The sequence below is a fragment of the Homalodisca vitripennis genome, chromosome X (assembly GCF_021130785.1).
Source record: "Homalodisca vitripennis isolate AUS2020 chromosome X, UT_GWSS_2.1, whole genome shotgun sequence".
Lineage (NCBI taxonomy): Eukaryota > Metazoa > Arthropoda > Insecta > Hemiptera > Cicadellidae > Homalodisca > Homalodisca vitripennis.
Window position 1 is genome coordinate 129,765,307 of NC_060215.1, and position 23,314 is coordinate 129,788,620.

Sequence of the window (23,314 nt, forward strand, 5' to 3'; positions counted from 1 at the left end):
CCTTACACCTGATACACAGCTCCCTTATGTAGTTGTTGACACGGGTAGTCTGCTATACTATAACGCGGTGGGAGGGGTGAGGTCGTAGCGACAAGGCACGTTCCCCCATCTTGTTTTTTTAGATTTTTGTTTACCCCTCTAGGTATAAATCTTAGTGTTATTATTAGTAAAGAGTATTGCTCTTACTTTTCTTGATTCTTGATTCAGATTGATAAAAGAATAGTTCATATAAATAACAGTCATCATTCATAAAGCACAAGCATCGTATAAAATTAACACGAAACTCGGTTAAGATATCACTAGAATAATAGAATAAATAGAATAAATAATAGAAAAAAGCTATGAAAATTCACCTTTACTCTGGATTGCATGAGACAAAATTCAATACGTGTCTGTAGAAAGAAAGCGATGCGTATATATTTAGAGCAGGAAAATACCTGAAAGTACAACGCAGTAGTGGCGGTCTAGACTGAGTGGGCGAACTGCAGGGTAAGGGGGTGGCGCCGGCACGGCGCAGCGCGGCGGCAAAAGTCGCGATATTGCGTCTCGCCTCTATACGCACTACGCACTACTAACAACAGTGTTTTACTAACTAAAACCAATATATATTAATATTAGGGTTATGTTTTAAGCTTTAAATAATTACAGTAGATTAGAATCTAGGGTAGTTTTATCTTTAAGGTATTTTGTTTTGAAAGACGTCATATTTGTAATTTGAATTGAATTATATGTTCCGATCCATCGTTGGTCCGATTCGTTTGAGTGGTCGAGGATAACTTTAACCTCGGCTTTGAGCTTGGTAACTTCTGCTTTGAACATTACGTTTTCTGTTAATAATTCAATATTGCCGGTGTTTTTCCCGATGCTAGTTGGAGTGGTGTTGAAGGCGACGTAGTGGGCGGTACGACGTCGGGGCCGGGCGTGGAGCAGACAGAAGCGCATATTTCACTTCTACTAAAACATTAATGGCAATATAATATCCATGATTTATGAGCTTCAAAATTTAAAAATATAATAAACTTAAAAATGTTTAATGTTAAAATATTAATTACAAAAATTTATATGTGGGGTTTTGTGCGTTTTTATTTTTGTGTGTGTTATTTTTATGTGTGCTTTTGTGTGTGGGTGGTTTAAACCTGCATGACAAATGAGTTAAAATCTGCCCGTTACGTCCAATACTTCATACACGCATATGCGCGTGAGGGACGATCAGTTTTGTGATAATCACGTTTTAGTTCGGATTGTCCCAAGATGGATATTTCCACTCAAATAAAAACTTCCATGTTTCGGACCACCCCATTTCATTCCACTACACAGGCACGAGAACTGAGGTAAAGTACAATACGAAATGAAAATAATATTTGCTACACACTAGAGAATGAATTAATGTCACGTGGGTAAATTAAGTGCAGGTTTTCCATCCTAAATTAAAATTATCGGGCGAATTCCTATTTGGTACATAAATGGTGCACGGCAGTGCGATTGTATTGACAGATACCTATAATATAAATTACTTTTTGTTTGTGTTCGATCCAGTGGTAATTAACTGATTAAATTTGTAGTAAGAACATCGCCCATCGTTAATGTTACAGCCATGACCCTTACGTCAGAACGGACACATAAATAAATTCAAATGATTTTATCGTGGTTAGAACGACAGTTTACAAAATTACGGATCGTATAAAATGTTCGCCAATTTATATTTTACACGCTCCGTGAACAGAAGGGGTAAGGCATGGGCTGTCCTGCTCCCCAGTTATCGTGGGCAAACTTGTTGCACGGATGCCGTCACTGTTATCTGTTATCGATAAGGCTGAAGTCTGTACGGAGTGGAGCGGGCACTCGCCATTGGCTGGTTGCCGAACCAGGGGTGGGAGCGGGGGGGACCCCCCTGACGTCACGGAGCGGCACAGCTGACTTACACCCGTCGCGCCCCGCAGTTCGTTGCAAACCGCCACCGAAGTTGGACCGATGTAATTTTACGCTTTTAAAGCAACTATTTTGTTATTTATTAATGTAGTGTGTGTTTTAAAAACTTTTATCGATTCGCTGTGTATTTATATATTCGGTGAATATTAATATTATTATCGGACGTTTTAGTAAAGTCGACGAGTATTCAGTTAATATATTCGTTGTAATTAATTGTAACTCGGGTAGATTTTCATGTAACGGCACGTTGTAACAAGAAGACCTCTTCACAGGAACTATGCCGGTGCTACAACAGGTAAGCTGGACAGACAATTAGTTTTAATTGTATAATTAATTGGTCACGGTCAAGGGGCTGAATCGTTTCTTTGACCGCGCCAACAGATCCTCAGAGTCACTCTATAATGTGCGATGCCTCGACCCTCACGTGCTATGTTGCTAATGAACTTGATTTTTTATTTTTTAAATACCAACCAAGAAGTTGAATTTAATGTTTATTTCATCCCATAAGGTATTATGAATTTTGCAGGTTTGATATTTTCCAATTTTCTTCGGACGGGTTTTTGGTACATATTAAAGTTTGCCATTTTAATTCCTAATGTTGTGATTTGAACTATAATATATTGTCATGTTACTTGCATATCGTATCTCCATTAATTATAACTGGCAATAAAAATCCCAATAGTCTGAAATTGCTCTGGTATTTCTAGTTTTAAATAATTTCAGTCACTATACAATGTAATTTTGTGTGTGATGTGTTGTTTTGAATTTTCTATACGTAGCGCATATGTCTTGAAACCAGTGAAAAACATTAAGCTTATATGTCTTTGACCAGCAACACCCTTTAACCCAAAAATACCTTTCAAATGAGGGTATCATCTAGTGATATCTAAAACTATTATTTCGTATCAAAAGTTTTGTACGCCTAAATTATGTTCATAATCCCGTCCATATTTACTAAATACGTCCTGTGTTGACCTTGGGAAAGTGTATAATAGTTAATTTTAAATTTCAGCTCACCTACTGATTTAGTAAAATCACAGAAGAAGATATATGTCACTCACCTGTGTCTCAACTTTGTTTGACATGTTAATTATAAGTTATTATGTTAAAACTTACAATTCGGAAACAGACCGACGGATATCTGAAGAGCAGTTTGAAACTTTTATTTGATATTTAAGAAGATTCTTTTGTTCCAGATAGACTTAAAGTACCATACAGACATGCCCTGACTAAAACATTAGGTGTATCGTCTGAATGTTTTTTAGAAAATCAACTCATTCACAATCCAAGTGTGTTTTAATTTCAACGTCGAATGGTGGATATTAAAAACTTATAGTGTAAATTTAAAAGAAAATTAACAAACTATGCCTTGACAAAAAAAGTTCTGGCTACTTTATTTATTGAGATCGGATGCAAATTTTTCGGCCTACATTTTTAACGCCCACCTTCTTGTAACCAGAGAGAACATTTGCAATTTTTTAGTTTAATTTATGTCATAGTAACTCAAACAAGTGATAAAACAACTCATAAACCGTACATATTTTTTTAACACATATTGTCGAGAGAGTTTATAATACAAGAAAACGGTTTATTATTACTTGAAATCGTGTATATTTAACCATAAACATGAAAAAGCAAACTGCAGGCAGATAAGAATTCAAGGACCAGGAGACTGTTCTAGCACGGCAGATTTAGCAAATATTGATTACGTGACCTTGAAAACCCGAGAGAAACGTGGTTATCCGGACCGTACAGCTGATTAATGTGACTGTAATGCCGGTCTGATTCACAATCAGCATCAGCCGTGTTCTGTAACATGCGACTAGGAAGGAGGTTCTGATATCACGAGCACTGTAGCCTACTTGAGCAGTATGTTCCAGCCGTGTTTAACACGTATTAAATAGTGTCGTAAACTTGCAGTGTGGACAAGTAGAAAGTGTGAGATAAGTAATTTTAAGTTTAGGTCAACACTGTGAGAGGTTTGTTGAGTATTTTTAATTGTGTATTTAACATTACTTTTCTTACAGGTTATACTACTAGTATGTGTTAATCAGTAAGCAACTTAGTAAATGTCTTATTGTGATTTAGTCTACCATTTGTTTCATAATAAAATACTGATGAAGTAACTATCTACACCGGGTGACCATGGCTTACTCTGTAAAACCAAGAGGTGATTTTTCAGGTTGTGGAAAATTCCGATTTGAAGTCAATGACATGTGACTTTTATGTGTTTGTTAGTCTTTACGAAAATGATTACCAATAAGTAAATTACTTTATTAAAAATGAAAAAGAATGCCCTTAATCTAGCACTGGCCGTAGCACCGTCACCGCCTCTGGTATGCACTCTCCGCGACGCGACGCCCGCCGTCTACCCCGACCGCGGCTGCTACACACCGTCTCACCGCCTTTGGTATGCAGTCTCCGCGACGCGACGCTCGCCGTCTACCCCGACCGCGGCTGCTACACACCGTCTCACCGCCTTTGGTATGCAGTCTCCGCGACGCGACGCTCGCCGTCTACCCCGACCGCGGCTGCTACACACCGTCTCGGTTCTCGACCACTACCCGACTCCGATTCGACTGCCATAGACTGTTTTGTTTCTGAGGTGTGTCTTCAGACGGCGGGAGATGGGCCCGTCGTCACACACCCCCTTCTTGAAGGGAAGCTACGGTTAATCACCTCCTTTTTGGGTACTGAAGTCGCTGCGCCAGGAATGCCATCCTAGAGAATCTCCCTGAAGTTGGGCTGGACAGGGCGCGGGCTCGTCCCGCCCATCTTCGGCGTCGTAATCATTAAGGCTCCTCACCAGGGCCGTGCGCAGAATTTTATTTAGGGGGGGGGGGTTCTATACTTATTTTATGAAATAAAAAAGAAGAAACTTAAATAAGTAATAGATTAAAAATTAATACGTATGGAAAATGAGTTTATTATAAAATTGTAAAACTATATACTTTTAATACATTTGTAACTCATTCTTTAAACAAAGTAAAAACTTTTTCAAATAAAAACATATGTGATCTACTCTTTTAATAAGTTGATGCGTCGAGGTACAGAAAAAAATTTACAGGTACAGGAAAGCGCGCGCAATCAAACGATTGGAAATATTTGCGCGCGCATGCGCGTAAACTGACGGCGCAATAGAGCACAATTAAACTGATATATGGAAACAATATGATATATCCCAATCTTCAAGGGGGGGGGGTTTGAACCCCCAAAACCCCCCCATGCGCACGGGCCTGCTCCTCACTAAGAAAAGGAACTTTCATATTAAAAGTCCAACGGTTACGGGCACCCTCGGGCCAGGACCGTAGCTTAATTACTAGGGTGTAAAACATACTCACATAACACGTAGGCCTATCAATTAGGGTGAGACCAAAAATAGTCTTTATTCCTCTTCATTGTTACGTCACAGTTCCACAGCCGAAGTCCATAGTTCCAGGCGTTACGGTTCGGTACGGGGTACGAACGAACGGAAGGTAAATGCTACGGAAATGTCCCTATCCAGTGTCGTAGCAAAGGGTAGGGGGTCGGCGGGGGCGGGTCGCACCGGGTGTCACCTTTTTCGGGTGACACCCACCGGTTTCTCAACTTCAAGAACAAGACAAAAATCGCTAACACAAAAACTTCTTGCACTAACCGTTGGGAAGTGCTTATGACACAGTAAATTATCTGATAAAAGACTCAACACAGCGTTGGAGTGCTTCGGTGAAGTTATTGCTGAGTTTGCAGTTGTCAAAGCTGGAAAGAAAAAATTTTAACTGTATAAAAATTCCTTTTCTGTCTTACCTATTATTTTTTTGCTATTTCTTCAATATTATAAATAATAAATTATCTATGACCTTTATCATATAAAATGTATTGCTTTTTACTTTCGATGGGGTGACACCACCAACTTCCGCACCGGGTGCCTCCCAAGGTAGCTACGCCACTGTCCCTATCTATATACATAAGTATGGGGGTTAACATTTTGATATTCCCCATCAAAACTAATCTGCCTCATTTTGAATTTACTAAATATAGTTAAATTCAATGAAAACATTAAAATTAGCATACAATTTAAATATACGTTACAACAATAACGTCTTTGGGGAATCAACTATCGGAGCCTGCGCTACCTTGACTCTAATAATTACATTGCAGGCTTGACTTTAAAATGTAATCCCGTAAATAAATTTAACGATTTTACATATGTTCTATTATGTCAAAAAAGTCATATCATTGTACTCAGTTTGTTTACAAGTCTGTTTTTCCGCGATTTTCTCGTTGCCACCATGGTTACCCATAAAACCAAGTAAACATGTTGGCGTGAGTTCAGCCAAACCCCTTGGGTGACATGCACCACAAGCGAAGTCAATGTTGCCTATAAAAAATATGGTGCACATGAAACCTTTAAGTCTGTAGGTCGGTTTATGTTTGAGATATTGTATGGACAGACAGACAGAAATTGATTTTTTTCCAGCTCTTGAGTGATAGGCTTTCCTAACGCTCAGCCAATAAACGCATCGTAAAGTAACGCTTCGCTGACACTCAGCCAAATAACGGATAACTCTAAATGTATGGTCGGTCACACTTTTATTGGTTTTAATGACATACAACCATAGCTGTTATAAACGTGCATGTATCTATCAACCACCTCATTGTCTACATGTACCTATATCTATAATGAAATCAAACTATCGATAATGAAGGATATAGAGAAGGATGATTGGAGCCGCTAACGCTTGTGACGTCAATAGATGACGTGACGATCCGTGCTTGATAGTTTTCACATTTGATGAGAAAATGCGAAAATTTTTTTTCCAATGAATATTTCTTATGAAGTCTCTACGAATTTGTCATCTGCCAATCTCATGGAATTCGTGTTAGGGAACCGGTCGCATTCATGTTTTTGGGGGGAGGGGGGCTGGTTTAGCAGTTTCATACTGAGAATGAACTCGAATAAATCATGCGATACTCATGGAATACCAGTGTGGAAACTCAAACGTTAGTACTTGAGACACATTTGGAGTCCAATCTCAAAATCTATCAACTTTTTAATTTTACTGGACACTTACCTGCTGTTTGAAAGAGCACAACAATCATTCCTAATTAAAAAACAGCCTCGTAAAACCAGCATCATTATAGTCCAATTTTATCCTTACCGTGTCCCGTCAAACATTTAAATGTGTTTATGTGTGAAAGACTTGAATGCTTCTATAAAGCGATGGAATTCTCAATCCTGAACAGTTTGACTTCAAAAAATAACTCACCACTGACTCAATAAATAATCACTGAAGTAATTTAGCCGATAGCTGTGGAAAACACAAAATCGAAGGAGTTTTCAGGCTGAAAAGGGCAGTCAGAATCATTGCAAGGTTGAATCACAGAGACTCTTTCAGTGATTCTTTTAAGGAATTAATTAATGATCCTGTCCTGTTTTTATGTTTCTGATGTTTTTCCTATATCGTCATAAAATGTGCAATTTGGTTCGGGACAGGGACCTTCTTCAGTGTGAGACTAGAGGCAAAGAAAATTTCGAGTCCAAAATCATAGACTAACGGTATCTTACCGCCTACGGCAATAAGACGGCGTGGATCAAATAAATGAGCTCCCTGAAAATATATAAATATCAATAACAATATTGAAAACTCGCCTCAAACATCTTTTGGTGTCTAAAGTGCTTTTATCCTGTTGAGGAGTTAATATTGAGTAGTTGGAATATTCAAACGTAAAATCGGTTCCTAAGTCTGTGACTACGAATGACTGTATTGTGTGTGAATGTGAATAGCATTGCTGTTTGAATACCGATATGTGAAAGCGCTTGCAACGCAATGCAATATACTGTTAAAATACAATAAAGAGACTATTCTACAAATAACATACGTATGTGGGAGGGTTGATTCAGTGTGAATGTTGACTTTAGCTCCAGTTCACCTTCCTCTTAGTGCAGCGTCTGAATTCTCAACCAGTGTTAGATTTCAGATGCTGCACTAAAAGGAAGGTGAAATGAGGTAATCCCACTATTCGCCAGAGATTATTATTATTATTAATATTACCTATGTGAAATGATAATTAACTCTTTATTTTAACGATAGTGTTAAACAAACTTTCAATGAAGTCCAGTATCGATCAAGGATTTTAATCAACTGGGCCATATATAAATACAAATTATTGTAAAAGTACTTATCTTAAATTTTAGCGGTATATAGTCAGGATCGAAAATGTTGAGTCAGCCTTATGGAAAGAGTGATTCTATCATTAGTGTAGATCACAAGTATGCAGCAGACCTTGTTATCTCTGGCCACAGATAAAGAACTATAACTGTCCATTGAGTACATGCTAACATCCCCCATATCACATAGGTCTCAGTCACAATTATACTATTTGATTTTAGATTAATTGCATTCAAGAACACAACCAGTAAATCACAGTTACGTCTAAGGATTCTAATGTTTTGGTGTATACATTTTAATGATTTATTTTGAAAAAATAAAAGTATTGTTATGAAGAAAGGTGCTAGTCTCTTCATTTATATTGAATGAAAAACAAATGAAATTCATCATACGTTTATAAGAGTAAATTATGGCAAATTGTTTGCAGGAAAAATTTGTTTAGACAGCTGATAACTGTGGAGAAAATAATTATTTATAAACCATGAATATTTACATTTAGTTCCCTTTGCAAAAAAACAGCAACAATCATTTCAATATTTCTGATTGTACCTAGTCCTGAAAATAGAATATTCGTTATAACTTTATTGACTGTACAGTCGTTAATTAACTGAGTGACAGAAAGCACTAAAAATATTATCTGCTCATTGAATTGAACGCAGTAACAACTATAAAATCCGAGCAATTAAATATATGACAGTTACCTAACAGACACTCTCATTGAATGACAGAAATCTACTATGACTGTGCGAACTGTAAAGTATTGAATTCAAAGTCTTTCTACATAACTATTTTCCTTTACTTCTGTTTATCTGTAAAAATGTTCTTCGTTGACAGGAAACACATACATTGGAATAACATATAATTTAGTTAAATAATTTTGGCATAGTAATTATTTTTGCTATTAACCCGTTTTAATTATTAGAATCAGATTTATAAAAAAATCCAGTTGTACACTTTATTTTATGCACAATGACGATATGCTGATATACTACGATATGTGCAGTCTGCCACTCCGTACACTGTCGTCAGTGATAACTTTACAGCCATTCTTTGCCTTCAGCTCTAACTTTACACCGTAATCTGTCATTAATATTAAAATTGTTAACATTTTGCAAGTAATATGAGGTATGCAATATTACATCCTACACTATCAGTATAGTTATACTACTGACATTATTTAGTTTATTATTATTATTTATTTATTTGACGTATAGTGGAAAGAGGGCTTGATAGCCCTAACTATCCTCCTGCCTCTGTAATAATGGCATATGTCATTATTTTGCCTACTCTCAAATTTAGCTTTTTTCACACATTGTAAATTAATATATATAAGAGAACCATCCGGTCACGGACCATCGCCTATGTATAGATATCCAGAAATCGGTATTTGTTGCCTAAATTAAATTGGACACCCAAAGTTGTTAGGTTTCAAAATATTCGTAATCTTAAAATCACCATAATTTCGGTATGCAAACAGAAGTTGTCGAATTGATTCGCCATATTATTAATTAGGAAAAAAATAACTCAATCTGACGAAGTGCAATAAAGTAATTTAAAGTTCAGACATGAATACAAAAACAATGCTTTTTTCACTTTTTTTGTTTCGACAAGATAACGACTCATAAGCCAACATGAAATATATTTGGGAAAAAGATAAATGTATAAGTTATTAGTCTTGAGAAAAAACGAGCACTGTGATTTTGTAATTTGGAATATGTCGTAAGCAAACAACTTGAAAGCACTTTGGTGTACGATAATTTTAAAAAGTGGAAAAATAAAATAGGTAATATTGAGACTTTGGAGTTGTAAAGGCATATAAACTTCTTGCTATTTACTAAACCCTGCTTTGTCACCAGGGAAATTTCAGTTTGCCAAATCCTTGATTATGGATGAAATTGAATATAATAATTTTAAGTCACCACAAGCTTATAGTGACTTTGAAAAAACGTTAAGAACAATAAAGTTTCACGAATCTATAGAGTTTAGTGCGACATTTAAAAATGCACAACATTTTTCAATACTAGATTATCGCTAGTTTCGATTAATATTTTTAAATCCGCAATATACCAAAACATTTAATAAGTCATTGTTTAATGAAGGAAGCGCTAATTCACTAAAAAGTGTGAAGTTTGATCCATTATCGACTGCCTTGAAAATCTATCTAACTCTAATCAGTTGAAAATGATAATGATTACCATATTTTACCAGAGTAAACAGGACAAATCTGTTTAACATAATCTCAAGCGGGCTTTAGAAAAGGGAACTCAACTACCTTTGTGTTAATTTACGAATCTTCTTGCATCAGAATATCTACTAAATTTGTACAGATTTTTAGGTATTATTATGACGGTACAGCTGCTGTGATCACAGACGAAACAAAGAAATTAATAGTCTGGACATTCTTATATAAGTACTTAGAGAAGCTGAACCGTACCACGCCCCCCTTATTGGTGATAACATTAAACCAATGTCCAAAACCGGCGTTCCGTTGCAATACACCGGATTTAATTAACGCTGCCTTAAACGTTAGTTACAGTTGTTATAAGATTCTGAATTTTTGCACTTGTGTTTAGACGTATATTGGTATACAGTAACGATGATTTTTATATTTGAAATATAATTTTGAAAAGGTATGGTTTTACATAGTAATAACAATAATATTATTAAATCTTGGGCACTACAAGATAATAGACTACCATATGTACATTGTAATACTGAACAATATATCGGTACAAAGATATAATTACTATCAGTGAGCTAATGGTTGGACTCTTTTCTAGTCGTAACTGATAATTGTTGTTGTTGTTGTCCTGACCTGTTGCCCAGCAGTATCTGAACCTTCGTACCCTCCATGTATGCGGTTCCTGATAGTCCGCCTATTCTTATCAAATCCTGGTTATTAAAGCCCAGGCAGAGGTCATGAATATTAACGGCAAACCTCGGATGGAAAACAGCAACCAATTGTCTTCACTTTGCAATCTAAATCTGATTGAGGGTTTCCCTGTTTACCAGAATATCCGGTTTAGAAATATTTTAGAAATTTTTGGTTAAGGAGGCTGATCACTAAGGTCGAGATTTTAATTCGGATTTTTAATGGAAGGATTTAACAGGAGTTCAGTGACTTTGATGAGTGCATGGCCAAAAATATGGTATCTAATAGTAGAATGTAATTCCTAAAACTCCTTAAAATTAATTATGTTTTCCTCGTAACAAACAAAAAAATAATAGAAATAATTTTGATACCATTAGTTCAAAACTGTTTTCAGGGAAAGATGAATACAAAAAAGTGAAATCGGTAGAGTTAATTAAAAAAAATATATTCCTTTAAATTCATTATTGCTTTAAGTATATGAATTAGGTTATAGTAATTAAACCTATAACCTGGTTTTACTGTAACCAGATTAAAAAATTATGTAAGATTATGATATTACTATATAAAATACTACTTATAATTTAATTTCTATCATATAGGAGTACATTTTTTCTTTTATTTTGAAAGTGTCAGTGTTGTGTTAGCGAATTACTTAAATACAGTGAGGTGTATACATTTCATACATAAAAACACTTAACAAGACAATAAACAAAAATAAATCTTAATATTTGTTTTCTTATGTCAATTAGTACTATTTTCTTTGGTTAGCTTTCTCTTCTAAGGGAAGTAATGTCAACCTAAAAACATGAAATGATGTACAAAAGTAAAGGAGTCCTAGTAAGTCCGCATGCAAAACATGAAAAGAAAACGCAACAACCCTGCAATGAATATTAAATGTAGAATGTGGAATACAAGTTATAGTGATCTAATTTTAATTAATGTAGAATACTTTCAGTTTCAGTTGTTGAATACCTTTTGTGAAATTGGTGTAAAGTGATTTAAGAGCAATGAAATTCTGGCACTTCGTCATATAAAACATAAAAAGTAATCCAACAACCATTGTATGAATTGAAGATTATAACAACTGGACCGCCCCCGTCCAGACAAGTTGAGGGGGGGGGGGTGGTGAGCGGCTTGGCGCAGCGGGATCTTGGGGGTGGTGAAAGCCCTATAAATTTATCTCCAGTGGTTTCACATACAAAACGACCAAGAAAATATCATCTAGAACTCGGTTCCAAGCAGCGGTGCATGTTCTCCGCAGTGTTTTCTCGTTCAGTTTAAATATCTGGTGTTTGTCCCATTCAATTGTACTCAGTGGTGGTGCACTGTGGACCTATACAATATAGGTGCTCGTCTATAGCAACTAACACCATTATTTTAAATACTTAACATGTGTAACAGTAAATATTTGTTACAATATTTTACATGAAAGTTACGTGACGAATTCCTGGCAAACCTCTGCGTTATTTTGCGATCGGAAAGACGATAACACTGTTGTAAAACATGATACTTAATGTGAGTGAACAAATATGTGGACATGAATACATATGGGAGTGTGAATGTTAGGATCTACAGCATGTATTTAAATTTGAAAATTACTTGTGCAATGAATTTAATTTTATGCACTGCAATTAAACAATTAATTTACTTTCATGTCCCTTATTCAAATTGTGGTCAGCGACGAAAGAAGATGGTAGTTGTGATTGTTTATCAATTAATGTAGTTTATGGATGTTATAGGTAGTCTGAGAATTCGGGAGAGGTGGGGAGGGAGGCAAAACCAAACGATAGACGCCTAGCTGTAATTTTATATAGCGAATAGTATATGTTGATGAAAGAGTGTTTTTTGGTAACTCTTCTCAAGATATTAGGCACGATTTGTCACTATTATTATTTTTGTTATTAAAAATCATTCGTATAGAAAATAATACCAGTGTATAAAGCAAGGTGAACATATTTAAAAACAAGCGCCTTGTGTGTTTCTATATACCGTGTCTTTATCACTATATTAAAATGTCATACTGTATGTAGTTAGTTCCACACAGTGGTTGCAGAAATAAACTTAAAAATGGCTATTAAAATATATAATAAACCTTTACGGTTATGAATTTATGTTCGATTAACACTTTGGTATATGACGTTTGAATTTATAATGTAAAAAGCGTCTGATGGCTAAAAAAATTATTTACATAGGGCGTTTATTAATTTTTAAATTCAATACGGAAGATTTCAAAGTGAGTTGTTGTCAATTACGGTATAAATCAGACTTAATGCCCACACTAGTTTTGTTCTTAAATTTATAAATTATTTTTTGAAAATAAGTTTATTATGTTAATTAACGATATTTTATTGTTATTCAACGCTATTGCATTTTATACTAATACATCCCGTTCATAAAATAAAATTGCTGAGTATCCGTGAAGCGGTTGTAAAAACATGTGCAAAGAGAGGCTAGCGTGTCCCTGGAGTCCTGCCGCCCCCTGATACCGTTATCATACTCGTGCGATAGAGTAGCTAATCATATCTCTCGTCACCGGAGTACGGACTCGTATTGTTGGCTCTAGTGTGTGTCAGCGTGCAGGCACTAGTGTCACACACGATCTACAGGCAACTCTTGACACTCGGACAACCTACAGTCGTAGGTAAAACTGGTCGTGAGCGATGACACTCCATAAAAAATGCGAATCGGCCGTGAATTAAACTTATAATTGAAACGCAAAATTGAAGAATTTCCAAAACTCGTCACATTTCACAAATAAGAGTGAGTTATTATATTAAAATAACACTAATAACAATCTGTTTTATCTCTCAAATCAAATATATTATGCTCAACCACCATTTACCAGAAAGTTTAAAGTAACTGAATACGCTCCAACTCAAATGCCCAAACATTTCGTAGACTATTCCATCCTTATCAAAACCGGTTTCTCTTATATCAGCTAGTGTAAGTAATATAATAGAAAAGGAATTTTGTTTTTTTATCATTAACATATATTTGACTATTTTAATAAGCAACAGCAAAATGAATATGTACAAGTAAAATGGAAAACATAGATGTTTGTTTTTTCATATCTGCTCTCTTTCTTTTCTTTGACTCTTCCTCTTGTAGTTTTTTATTTTCTTCTTCTAATTAGTTTTCTAAGGACTGTCGGTGATGATTGCTCTTTTCCCCTTTTTTATTCTGTTTTGAAAAAAAGAATAATATATTTTGGACTTACTTTAAAGGGACTTCGAACTAAGCCTACTCCAGTCGTCACTGCTAGGATCATTAGATGTCTTCTTTCCATTTACGTTTCGTACCGCTGGTTAAAGGCATGCTAAGTTGTAGTGTTTGTCTCTCTCTTCGTTTTGTCCCACCGAATTTACTGGGTCAACTTGATTTCCAATTCGATTGAAGACTTCATCATGTTAGGGATCGTTTATTGGAACGTCAGTTACCTCTGCAACAAGAAAATCTGCATCCACAATCACTTCAGGGTTAAATGAGAACATCCCGCAATTGCGGAGTAGCTGATGTAGGCACTGCAGCACGTAAAAATGCCTCTCCCATAAGTGTCCTAATTTGAAATTGTGTGATAGCTCTTCCACGGTTTTTTTCTGAGGAAATATCGGTTTTTTTCACTTTCTGTGATGTAATAGGCTTTAAAATGTGTCATAAATGATACGTCTGAAGGTTATAGCTTATGACTACAGTGTGGAAGTTATGACTACATATAACTTTAGAGTCATTTTATATAGCCTTTTTGATATAAACAAGACTTGTTGTGTTGGTAGCATGACCATCCAAAATTAAAAGGATTTGGAGTGTCGTCTGAAGGCTTGAGACACACGTTCTAAAAAGTGTTAAAACCATTTCAAGAAAATATCAGTTTGCATCCAAAAACTAGAACAGTCTGCAAGCTCAGCCTTCATGTTCTTTCTGGGAAATATTACAATGGGAGGAATGAATGTTCCCTCAGTCGATATGCAAATTTAAATGTCGAAAGTAAGCCTCTTTCTGCCGTAGTTATCGCTCTGACTTTCCTTCCCTTCAAAGCGAAAACCTTTGAGCGTCTATTTTGAACTTTTTAGTATACCTGTTTCATTACAGTTGTAAATTCTATTACCTAGATACTCTTGATTATCTAGAACTGTTTTTAAAATATCAAACAATTTTGTTACATTGACTTTGTTAAAGCCTTGAGCTCTTGCTAGAGAAGTAGCTTCGGGGATTCTCAAAGTCATTTGTAGATGACTTTTTAGAAGCCTGCCAACTAATCTTTGCATGCCATCTTTTTATTCTCATTGAAGTTAAGAGCGATATTGATTTTGGTCGCGAGACTATATAAGCCATGAGCGTAAATCATTTTGCATGACACTGTAGAACTGGTGTTCCATTTCAATAATTTGTTGACAAAGTTCCAGCTCCTGGTCATCAGTAAACACCTTCCTGTATTTTCCCTGAATTCTTTTATCATCAAGTGTATTACGATTCTTCTTTAGGACTCTTGTTTTGAGAGCGTTGCTTGGTACATCAAATTGTTTTGCTGCAAAGTAAGCGTTTCTCGATACAAGTTGACGAATCGATTAACGTTGGCAGTTGTTCTCAAATGTTGTATCTCATTGGATATGAAAAGGGGTGGAGCATTTAAAGAGAACAGTATATTTTGCAAATCAATCCCTTATCACCCAATAGGAGAAAGCACGTATTATCTGTCTATGAAACCCCCAGCCCTTTAAAATTGATTGGGGAAAATGTATCCATATGCAGTGTTGGTGCTGATGTTCTCACTGGTAAATATTGTGAAATTATTGCAATATTGAAACCATCATACTTAATGCTAAATGTGTTCACTATTTTTTACATAGACAAGCTCTGGCAACAAAACAAGTGCTGGATAATGCATTGTCCATTGTGCTTTTCCATTGCGAAACTACTTTTTTTCTGCCCTGTGTGAAGAAATGGGCTCTTTACATAAAAATCTTTTGCTTCACATAGAGGTACTTTGGATTTCTCGAGGAAAAGTCTTCAACAGACTGTTTTAGTTAAGATCAGAATGTTGGTGTTCTATCGGGATGCTAATCCCCAGCTTGCAGAACATTTTGCTGACGAAGAATGGTTAATCCAACTTGCGTATCTGGCGTATATATTTTTACATTTTTAACATGACAAGTTGCAAGGCCCAGATAAAACAATTTTATTTGTACAGGGTAAAGAAAAAAAGTAAAAGAAAATATCACTTTGTATTAAACGAGAAAAGGAAATTAATTTTGAAAACTTTCCTTTGACGCTTGAACTTATAGAATTTGTTACTGGTATACAAGGTGATTCGCTCCCTTTACATTTTTTCGCTGCTCGTGTCTAATCACCTGAAAGCTCTGAAAACCAGTCTTTGGACTGCACTCCAAATGAGGATACTTCTGGTTTACAATGGGTTTTATATCCATTTAATTCTGAACTCAGTGCTTTGCTTCCTGACAAAATGATAGAGTTGTCAAAGACCCAGTCAAAAAAACTGTTGTACAAGAGCGATTATGTGGACAAATTTTGGATAGGTATAAAAAACGAGTACCCGGATTTGGTGTCTCGAGTTTTAAAATTACTGATTCCATTTGAAACATAATATTTATGTGAATCTGGGTTTTCAAGAATGGTAGCGATTAAGTCCAAAACAAGAAACAGGTTATTATTGGAAAACAATTTTATTTTGTACATAACAAATATTCAACCAGACTACAGATAGTCAATGCTAAACAAGCTCAGGGTTCACATTAAAAGTAGATCTATCCAACTTTTTGTGAAATTACTGTTTAATATTGAAATGTTAATATTGAATAAGAATTTTAGTTTGTTTTATTATCATAAAATCAAAGTCACGTATTTTGTACAACATTTAAACGTGTGTTTAATTTTATTTGGATTCATTTTATTCATTTATAAGGATGAACAGCTCAGAGTAAATAGCTTCTGTGTAGGGCACTTTTGAAAAGTTCTTACATCCTGATAGACTGATATGTAATTTTTTTTATTTCTAAGTACGGTAAAAACATTTTAGTTTATGTTATTATACAATCCATATAGCCCATGTTTACAATATTTAAATGTGAGTTTATTTATTTTTTTAGCTATGAACGAACAAGCTTGGGATTTCTTGATTCCTTCATTTATCGTACTTAGTCAATTATGAGTAATGTGTTTTGTAACATTAATTACATACAGTTATACTTTTCTAGGAGCATGTTCGTTTACTTTATAATCATAAAACCAATTCGCCTATAGTTTTACAGAACTTTACAGCGTATTTAATTGTGTTTACCCTTGTAGTTCATCTTGTGTTATTAAAACGAAATCATGCAGTTGGACTCGAATATCCGATATCTTGAGTCATGTGCACGTGACCACAGCACTATCCTGTACTTACATGAGTAGAGATTAGCACGTGTTGCAAAATATAAAGGTCTTGTATATATTTTCATGGTTTTAGTACGTACTTATGGAAAGTTCAAGTAACATTTTTACGAATAGATTTTCGACTTGACCAAATTAAGTTTTTCATCATAAATTCAGAACCTCTTCTCGAATTTTCATTTACTATACACAATTTATTTGAGCTTTTTAAATGAATCAAAATGACGAATCTTAACCTACATCGTACTATTAAAAACACCTGGAATCCAAAATACTGAGTAATCGCAGATTCAATAATGTCGCTGGTCGGACCGGATTTGCGTTTAGATTTTTACACAGGATTGAATTTTTGATTCATAAACTACTGATTTTTTTCCTAGGTCAACATATCTGGAGTTTAAAATACTTTTTAACAGTCGCAGATTCAATAGTGTCGTTGGTCGGAAAGGATTTGCCAGCAAATGTTTACACTGGTTTAGATTTTATTCATGAACTGCTATTTCTGAGGATAAAATATTAAAAATTTAAAATAATTTTCAATATGAAAAATTACCATGGTCAATGGTCGGACTTGATTTGCGTTTAAATGTTTTCACGGAATTGAATTGGGTTCATAAACTACCCATTTTGAGGATAAAGTATCTAGAATGCAAAATACTTTTCACTTTGTAAATGTAACAGAGTCATTGGTCGGACCACAGAATGCTAGGAAATGTTTACACTAGGTTAGATTTGATTCATAAACTACTCTCTCTTCGGATAGACATATTCAGAATTCAAGATACTTTTCAATTTTCACATTGAACAGTGTCGTTGGTCGGACCAGATGTGGCGTTAGATATTTAAATGGAATTTAATTTGATACATGAACTACTCTCTCTTCGGATAGACATATTCAGAATTCAAGATACTTTTCAATTTTCAAATTGAACAGTGTCGTTGGTCGGACCAGATGTGGCGTTAGATATTTAAATGGAATTTAATTTGATACATGAACTACTGACATTCTTTTCGAGGGCAAAATATTTATAATTTAAAATGCTTTTAAATAATTGCAGATTCAACAGTACCGTTGGTCGGACCAGATGTGGCGTTAGATATTTAAATGGAATTTAATTTGATACATGAACTACTCTCTCTTCGGATAGACATATTCAGAATTCAAGATACTTTTCAATTTTCAAATTGAACAGTGTCGTTGGTCGGACCAGATGTGGCGTTAGATATTTAAATGGAATTTAATTTGATACATGAACTACTCTCTCTTCGGATAGACATATTCAGAATTCAAGATACTTTTCAATTTTCAAATTGAACAGTGTCGTTGGTCGGACCAGATGTGGCGTTAGATATTTAAATGGAATTTAATTTGATACATGAACTACTCTCTCTTCGGATAGACATATTCAGAATTCAAGATACTTTTCAATTTTCAAATTGAACAGTGTCGTTGGTCGGACCAGATGTGGCGTTAGATATTTAAATGGAATTTAATTTGATACATGAACTACTGACATTCTTTTCGAGGGCAAAATATTTATAATTTAAAATGCTTTTAAATAATTGCAGATTCAACAGTACCGTTGGTCGGACCGGATTTGCGAGTAATTGTTTACATGTAATTGGATTTGATTCATCTACTATTGTTTCAGAGGATAAAACTATCTAGAATTTAAAATCCTTTTCAATGTGCAAATTCATCATTGTCGTTGGTCGGAACAGATTTGCGTCTAAATATTTACACGGGATTGAATTTGATTCATTAACTACTGATATTCTTTCCGAGGTCAAGATAATTATAATTTACAATACTTTTGTGTAGTTACTGATTCAATAGTGTCGTTGGAATAAAGGAAATTTTGTCCTCAGAAACAACGCCCTTGTTTACACCAACCTACTCGCATTTTAGATTTGATTTCCAGCACTCCAGTTTCGTCGAATTAATAGTTTGCAGTCTACGAATAGGCTACCCGCAGCTTATTTGCTCACGCAGGTTTTTTGCCATCATGGTTACTCGTAAGAAATAATGTTTTCATTAGGATCGGACAGGTCCTTCATAAAATAATCGTGTCGTTGTCTTTTGGACAGCAATTCTGATAGCTCTCAATAAAAGGTCTCAGAAATTTGAACTTAGTACACATGCTCTTCTTGGTCCAAGTAGAAACTCATTGATTTTGGCTTTATAATGCCCAAGACTATGCGCCTACTTGGTAGCAATGCACGCTGCTGTACAGCGCACAGTTGCTGTTGCGGGCATCAGATTGAAGGCGCTTACAATACCAGGGAAGGTGTTACAGGGAGTTAGGTAAAAACTTTCGTTAGGTTTTGCCGTTTCCAAGTTACATACCCTCATTGTACCGATTTATTAACATGAAATTTTATATGTAAAGGCCGTTTTCGGCCAAATCTGGAGTAACATTATGCAATAGAACACACCAATAATTAAAAAATAAACTTTTAGTAAAGGAATATTTAAATTGTCACAACACTTTCTTGGGAAATAAAATATAACATGTTCACTGTATTAACTAAGTAAGATAGTGAGCATAGACAATGCAATGTTTTGTGTCTTATACAGTACTGTTGGTTGTTGTCTGCATTATTGTGTCTTACGTGTCTGTATGTTTTGTGTATGTTACAGAACCCAATCGACAGTTCCGGGGACTTGTCCCTGTCCTCGTCCACGACAGATTCGCCCTTCATGTTCCCTGAAAGCAGCCCTTCTGGTGAGTCTACTGTAGCTAGAGTATGAATTCCAGCTTTTAGTGTCCAGGTTGCTAGGTCCTACACTTATAGCTTTATAGCTTGATTGAATGCCATACATTTAGCCAATTATAAGTGCATTTCTCTCTGCTAACGTAGCTTTAATTGATTTGCAGCTGATGATATTCACTAGGTTAAAGGAATGGATTTCTCAAGTTGAATTTCAGTGTTTTCCTGTGGATCTTAATGTACAAAATTATTACTTAATTTTTCATTAACTGCAACAGTAACACACGAATAACTTATTAGTATTACGTTGCAAAATAACCTTAATTCGATATCTTTTAATTGGAATTGGGGCAGTTTTTTTGTAATATTTCTTATTGTGGTTTACGTAAATTTAACATAATGTTAGTCATAACACAAGTTAGAAGTAAATTACTATATACAGGCGTGGCGATGTATTTTACGGTTGTTATTACATTTGGTTTGGCCACATTGAACTGTAAAAAATGACCCATAATCTATCTTTATAGCTTAACTATTGATAACTATTTTATAGTATTTCCTGCTAACGAATGCAGTTTAACCAGAATTAAAGAAAGTGGTTCGCTGTAAGTGTTTTTAAAACCGTAAAAAGGAGTTTAGACGAGACATTTATTGGTAGTCTCTTTACAATCCACTCGTAATTTGTACGTTTAACACGTTTTTTATGATAAGACTGAATCAGTCTGCTCACAGTCTCATTCATCGTTTTCATAATGACAATGGAAATCGACACCTTATTTAGATATGTTTGAATGTTCTATTGATATCTGGCAATTTTAAGAAACGGATAATTTGATTAGGAATTAATTTTCGACCGCTTTCCTAGAGGTACTAAATAAAGCCATTGTATTGTAAAAAATATTTAAAAAATAACAAATGCAAACTTGTATCCACACAGTTAGTGATGTACTGACATGACAAGAAGTGATGTAACTTGTTAGGGCGGTATTTATACTGAGACAGAAACAAGTCATGAGTATGTAAGTTCGGAAGTCGCTTACCACATACTATTCAAGTTTAGAATTTAATTGTCTCCGACCTTGTTCCTCATCTGCGTCTGGCAGCACGTCTCGTCTTCAAACTTCCAAGGACAGGATCCCTCAGCGGTCAATTGTTATCTTAAATATAAGTATGTTATATTTCAATGGATTCAATAAGTGTACAATAGTAACGTGTTATAATATAAGTATTTACTGTTGTAATGTATGTATTTACTTGACAAAGAACGCGTCATTAATTTCAAGAGACTTCGTTTCAAACGACTGAAGCTATATCTTTACTATAAACACGTGATTGTGACTGAGAATATATCGTAAGAATGGTCCTCTTAGTGTCCCAATATCTCAGATAACATTGTCTAGTGTCTCTGTATAATGCTGAGACATTAAAAGTTACAGCTGCCGTATTGTAAAATTTTATGTTCAAACTTTTTAAATGCCATGGTTTTGTATATTACGGTTTATTGCTGGGAAAATCTGGATAACGGGTGAAATCCGAAGATAAAGGACAAAGAGGGAATCCCACATAAATACTGATATCTATTACACTACTTACACAACGTACTGTATCGTATTATTTGTTCTAACATGGAAACCATGAATACATCATAATGACTATGAAAACTTCACAAATATGTTCCACCAAAGATTGTAGATTGATTATACATCAAAGAAACCAAGCGAGAGAAGGCCACCAGGCTGTTGCTAGGCTCGCACCATGGTGCTAGAGAATCAATATATCACCTGGTTTATTTTCTAAGTTTTGGTTAAATGTTTCGTCACTGGCCATCTCTTGCGAATCACGTTATTACTTGTGAGTGATTCACTCGTTGTTGTAAGCGTTTCACTCATAATCTGTTCTCCAGTCGGTTCACTCATCATGTGTTTTTGTCACCTATTCTCATTCGGTCACAGTGTTTGTTAAATGAACTCACTTATGACAGTTTTTCAATAATTTCTCAACATAATCAATATCAACACACAATATCAATAATGATCTAATCTATATGGGTCTAAGTCGTAATTAATCGCTTTGTTAAATGCATGATAAATTCTGATCGCCAATGAAACCAGAATAGCAATTTCATCAATTGTAAAAAAGTGTATGCTTTTATTATATCTTCATGATATTTTAATGTATTTTTAGAACCAATAATCCTTAAATTTAAAAGTAAACCACTACAATTTTGCTGGTGGAATTGGAACAAACTTCCGGTGCCACATTAGAACCTGGTAGTTGTAGCGAGAAAGGCGAATTTCTAATGTATCGGAAGTTGCGCAATAATTCGATAACGTTTATTTTATAATATATTATGATTAAATGTTCACGGAAACCTGTGAGTAGATAACTAAAGTAGGGGAATATTGTGGTTTTGTACGTAATGTGTGGCTTATATTCTCTCATATTCCTCATACTCCACGTTTATATCAGTTCGTGGAATAACTGATTCACGTAAACGTGCAGACGATCGGTGATTCTTGTTACGCCTAATACTTTATATACTGTGTATATATATATATATATATATATATATATATATATATATATATATATATATATATGGGAGAATATTTATAGGTGTATATCTTTTATTTGATGAGGTTAGTTTGAAAATAAAAATGTTTTCATATAGTTTTGATGTTTGCAATGCAAATATGTATTGTTCACGGTAATAAATAATACAAAGATTCTTCCAATATATAAATAAAAGGAATATAGATCTTACAATTTATTAAATGAAAGAAACATTTACAGTGTATGACTTTTAGTTCTGATCAAAATGTGTCAGATATTTAGAAGTTTAATCTTAAAATCTTTGAAAGTTGTGTGATATCAAACAAGTTTATGTCACACGTCTTCCCTTCATTTTTACTTTGTATTAAAGCAAAATAAAAAATAAGGAATGTTTAAATCAGTAAACTCTAGTGTGAACAAAATATAACTGTTTATTACTGAATGTCAATTACTGGTAATTAATTGTCCTGTTGTGCTGGAGCTAAGTTTTAGTTTTAGTAGTTACCATTCCTTAGAATAAATCCAACTTTTATATCTGATTGTTTTAAATGGCCTAAAACGTAATGTGGTGTTTCTAAGTTTAGTATATTAAAGTTGAAAATCAATCATTTCACGGATTTCATTTAAATTTAAGTTTACGAAGAATAGAGAATTTCGCTTCGTGGTACAGTGTGAATTTTTTCACTCCACGATTATTCAAATGAAACGA

General features: G+C 34.7%; 1 protein-coding gene across 1 annotated transcript in view; it reads left to right on the forward strand.

The window, feature by feature from the left end:
* The first annotated feature begins 1,928 nt into the window (after positions 1–1,928).
* LOC124369864 (cytoplasmic polyadenylation element-binding protein 1-like) overlaps positions 1,929–23,314 on the forward strand; it is a 101,732-nt gene continuing 80,346 nt past the window's right edge. The window contains exons 1-2 of the mRNA XM_046827994.1: positions 1,929–2,224; positions 19,982–20,066. Of these exons, the coding sequence (XP_046683950.1) occupies positions 2,207–2,224; positions 19,982–20,066 (103 nt within the window). The 5' untranslated portion in view covers positions 1,929–2,206. The remainder of the gene's footprint in view (positions 2,225–19,981; positions 20,067–23,314) is intronic.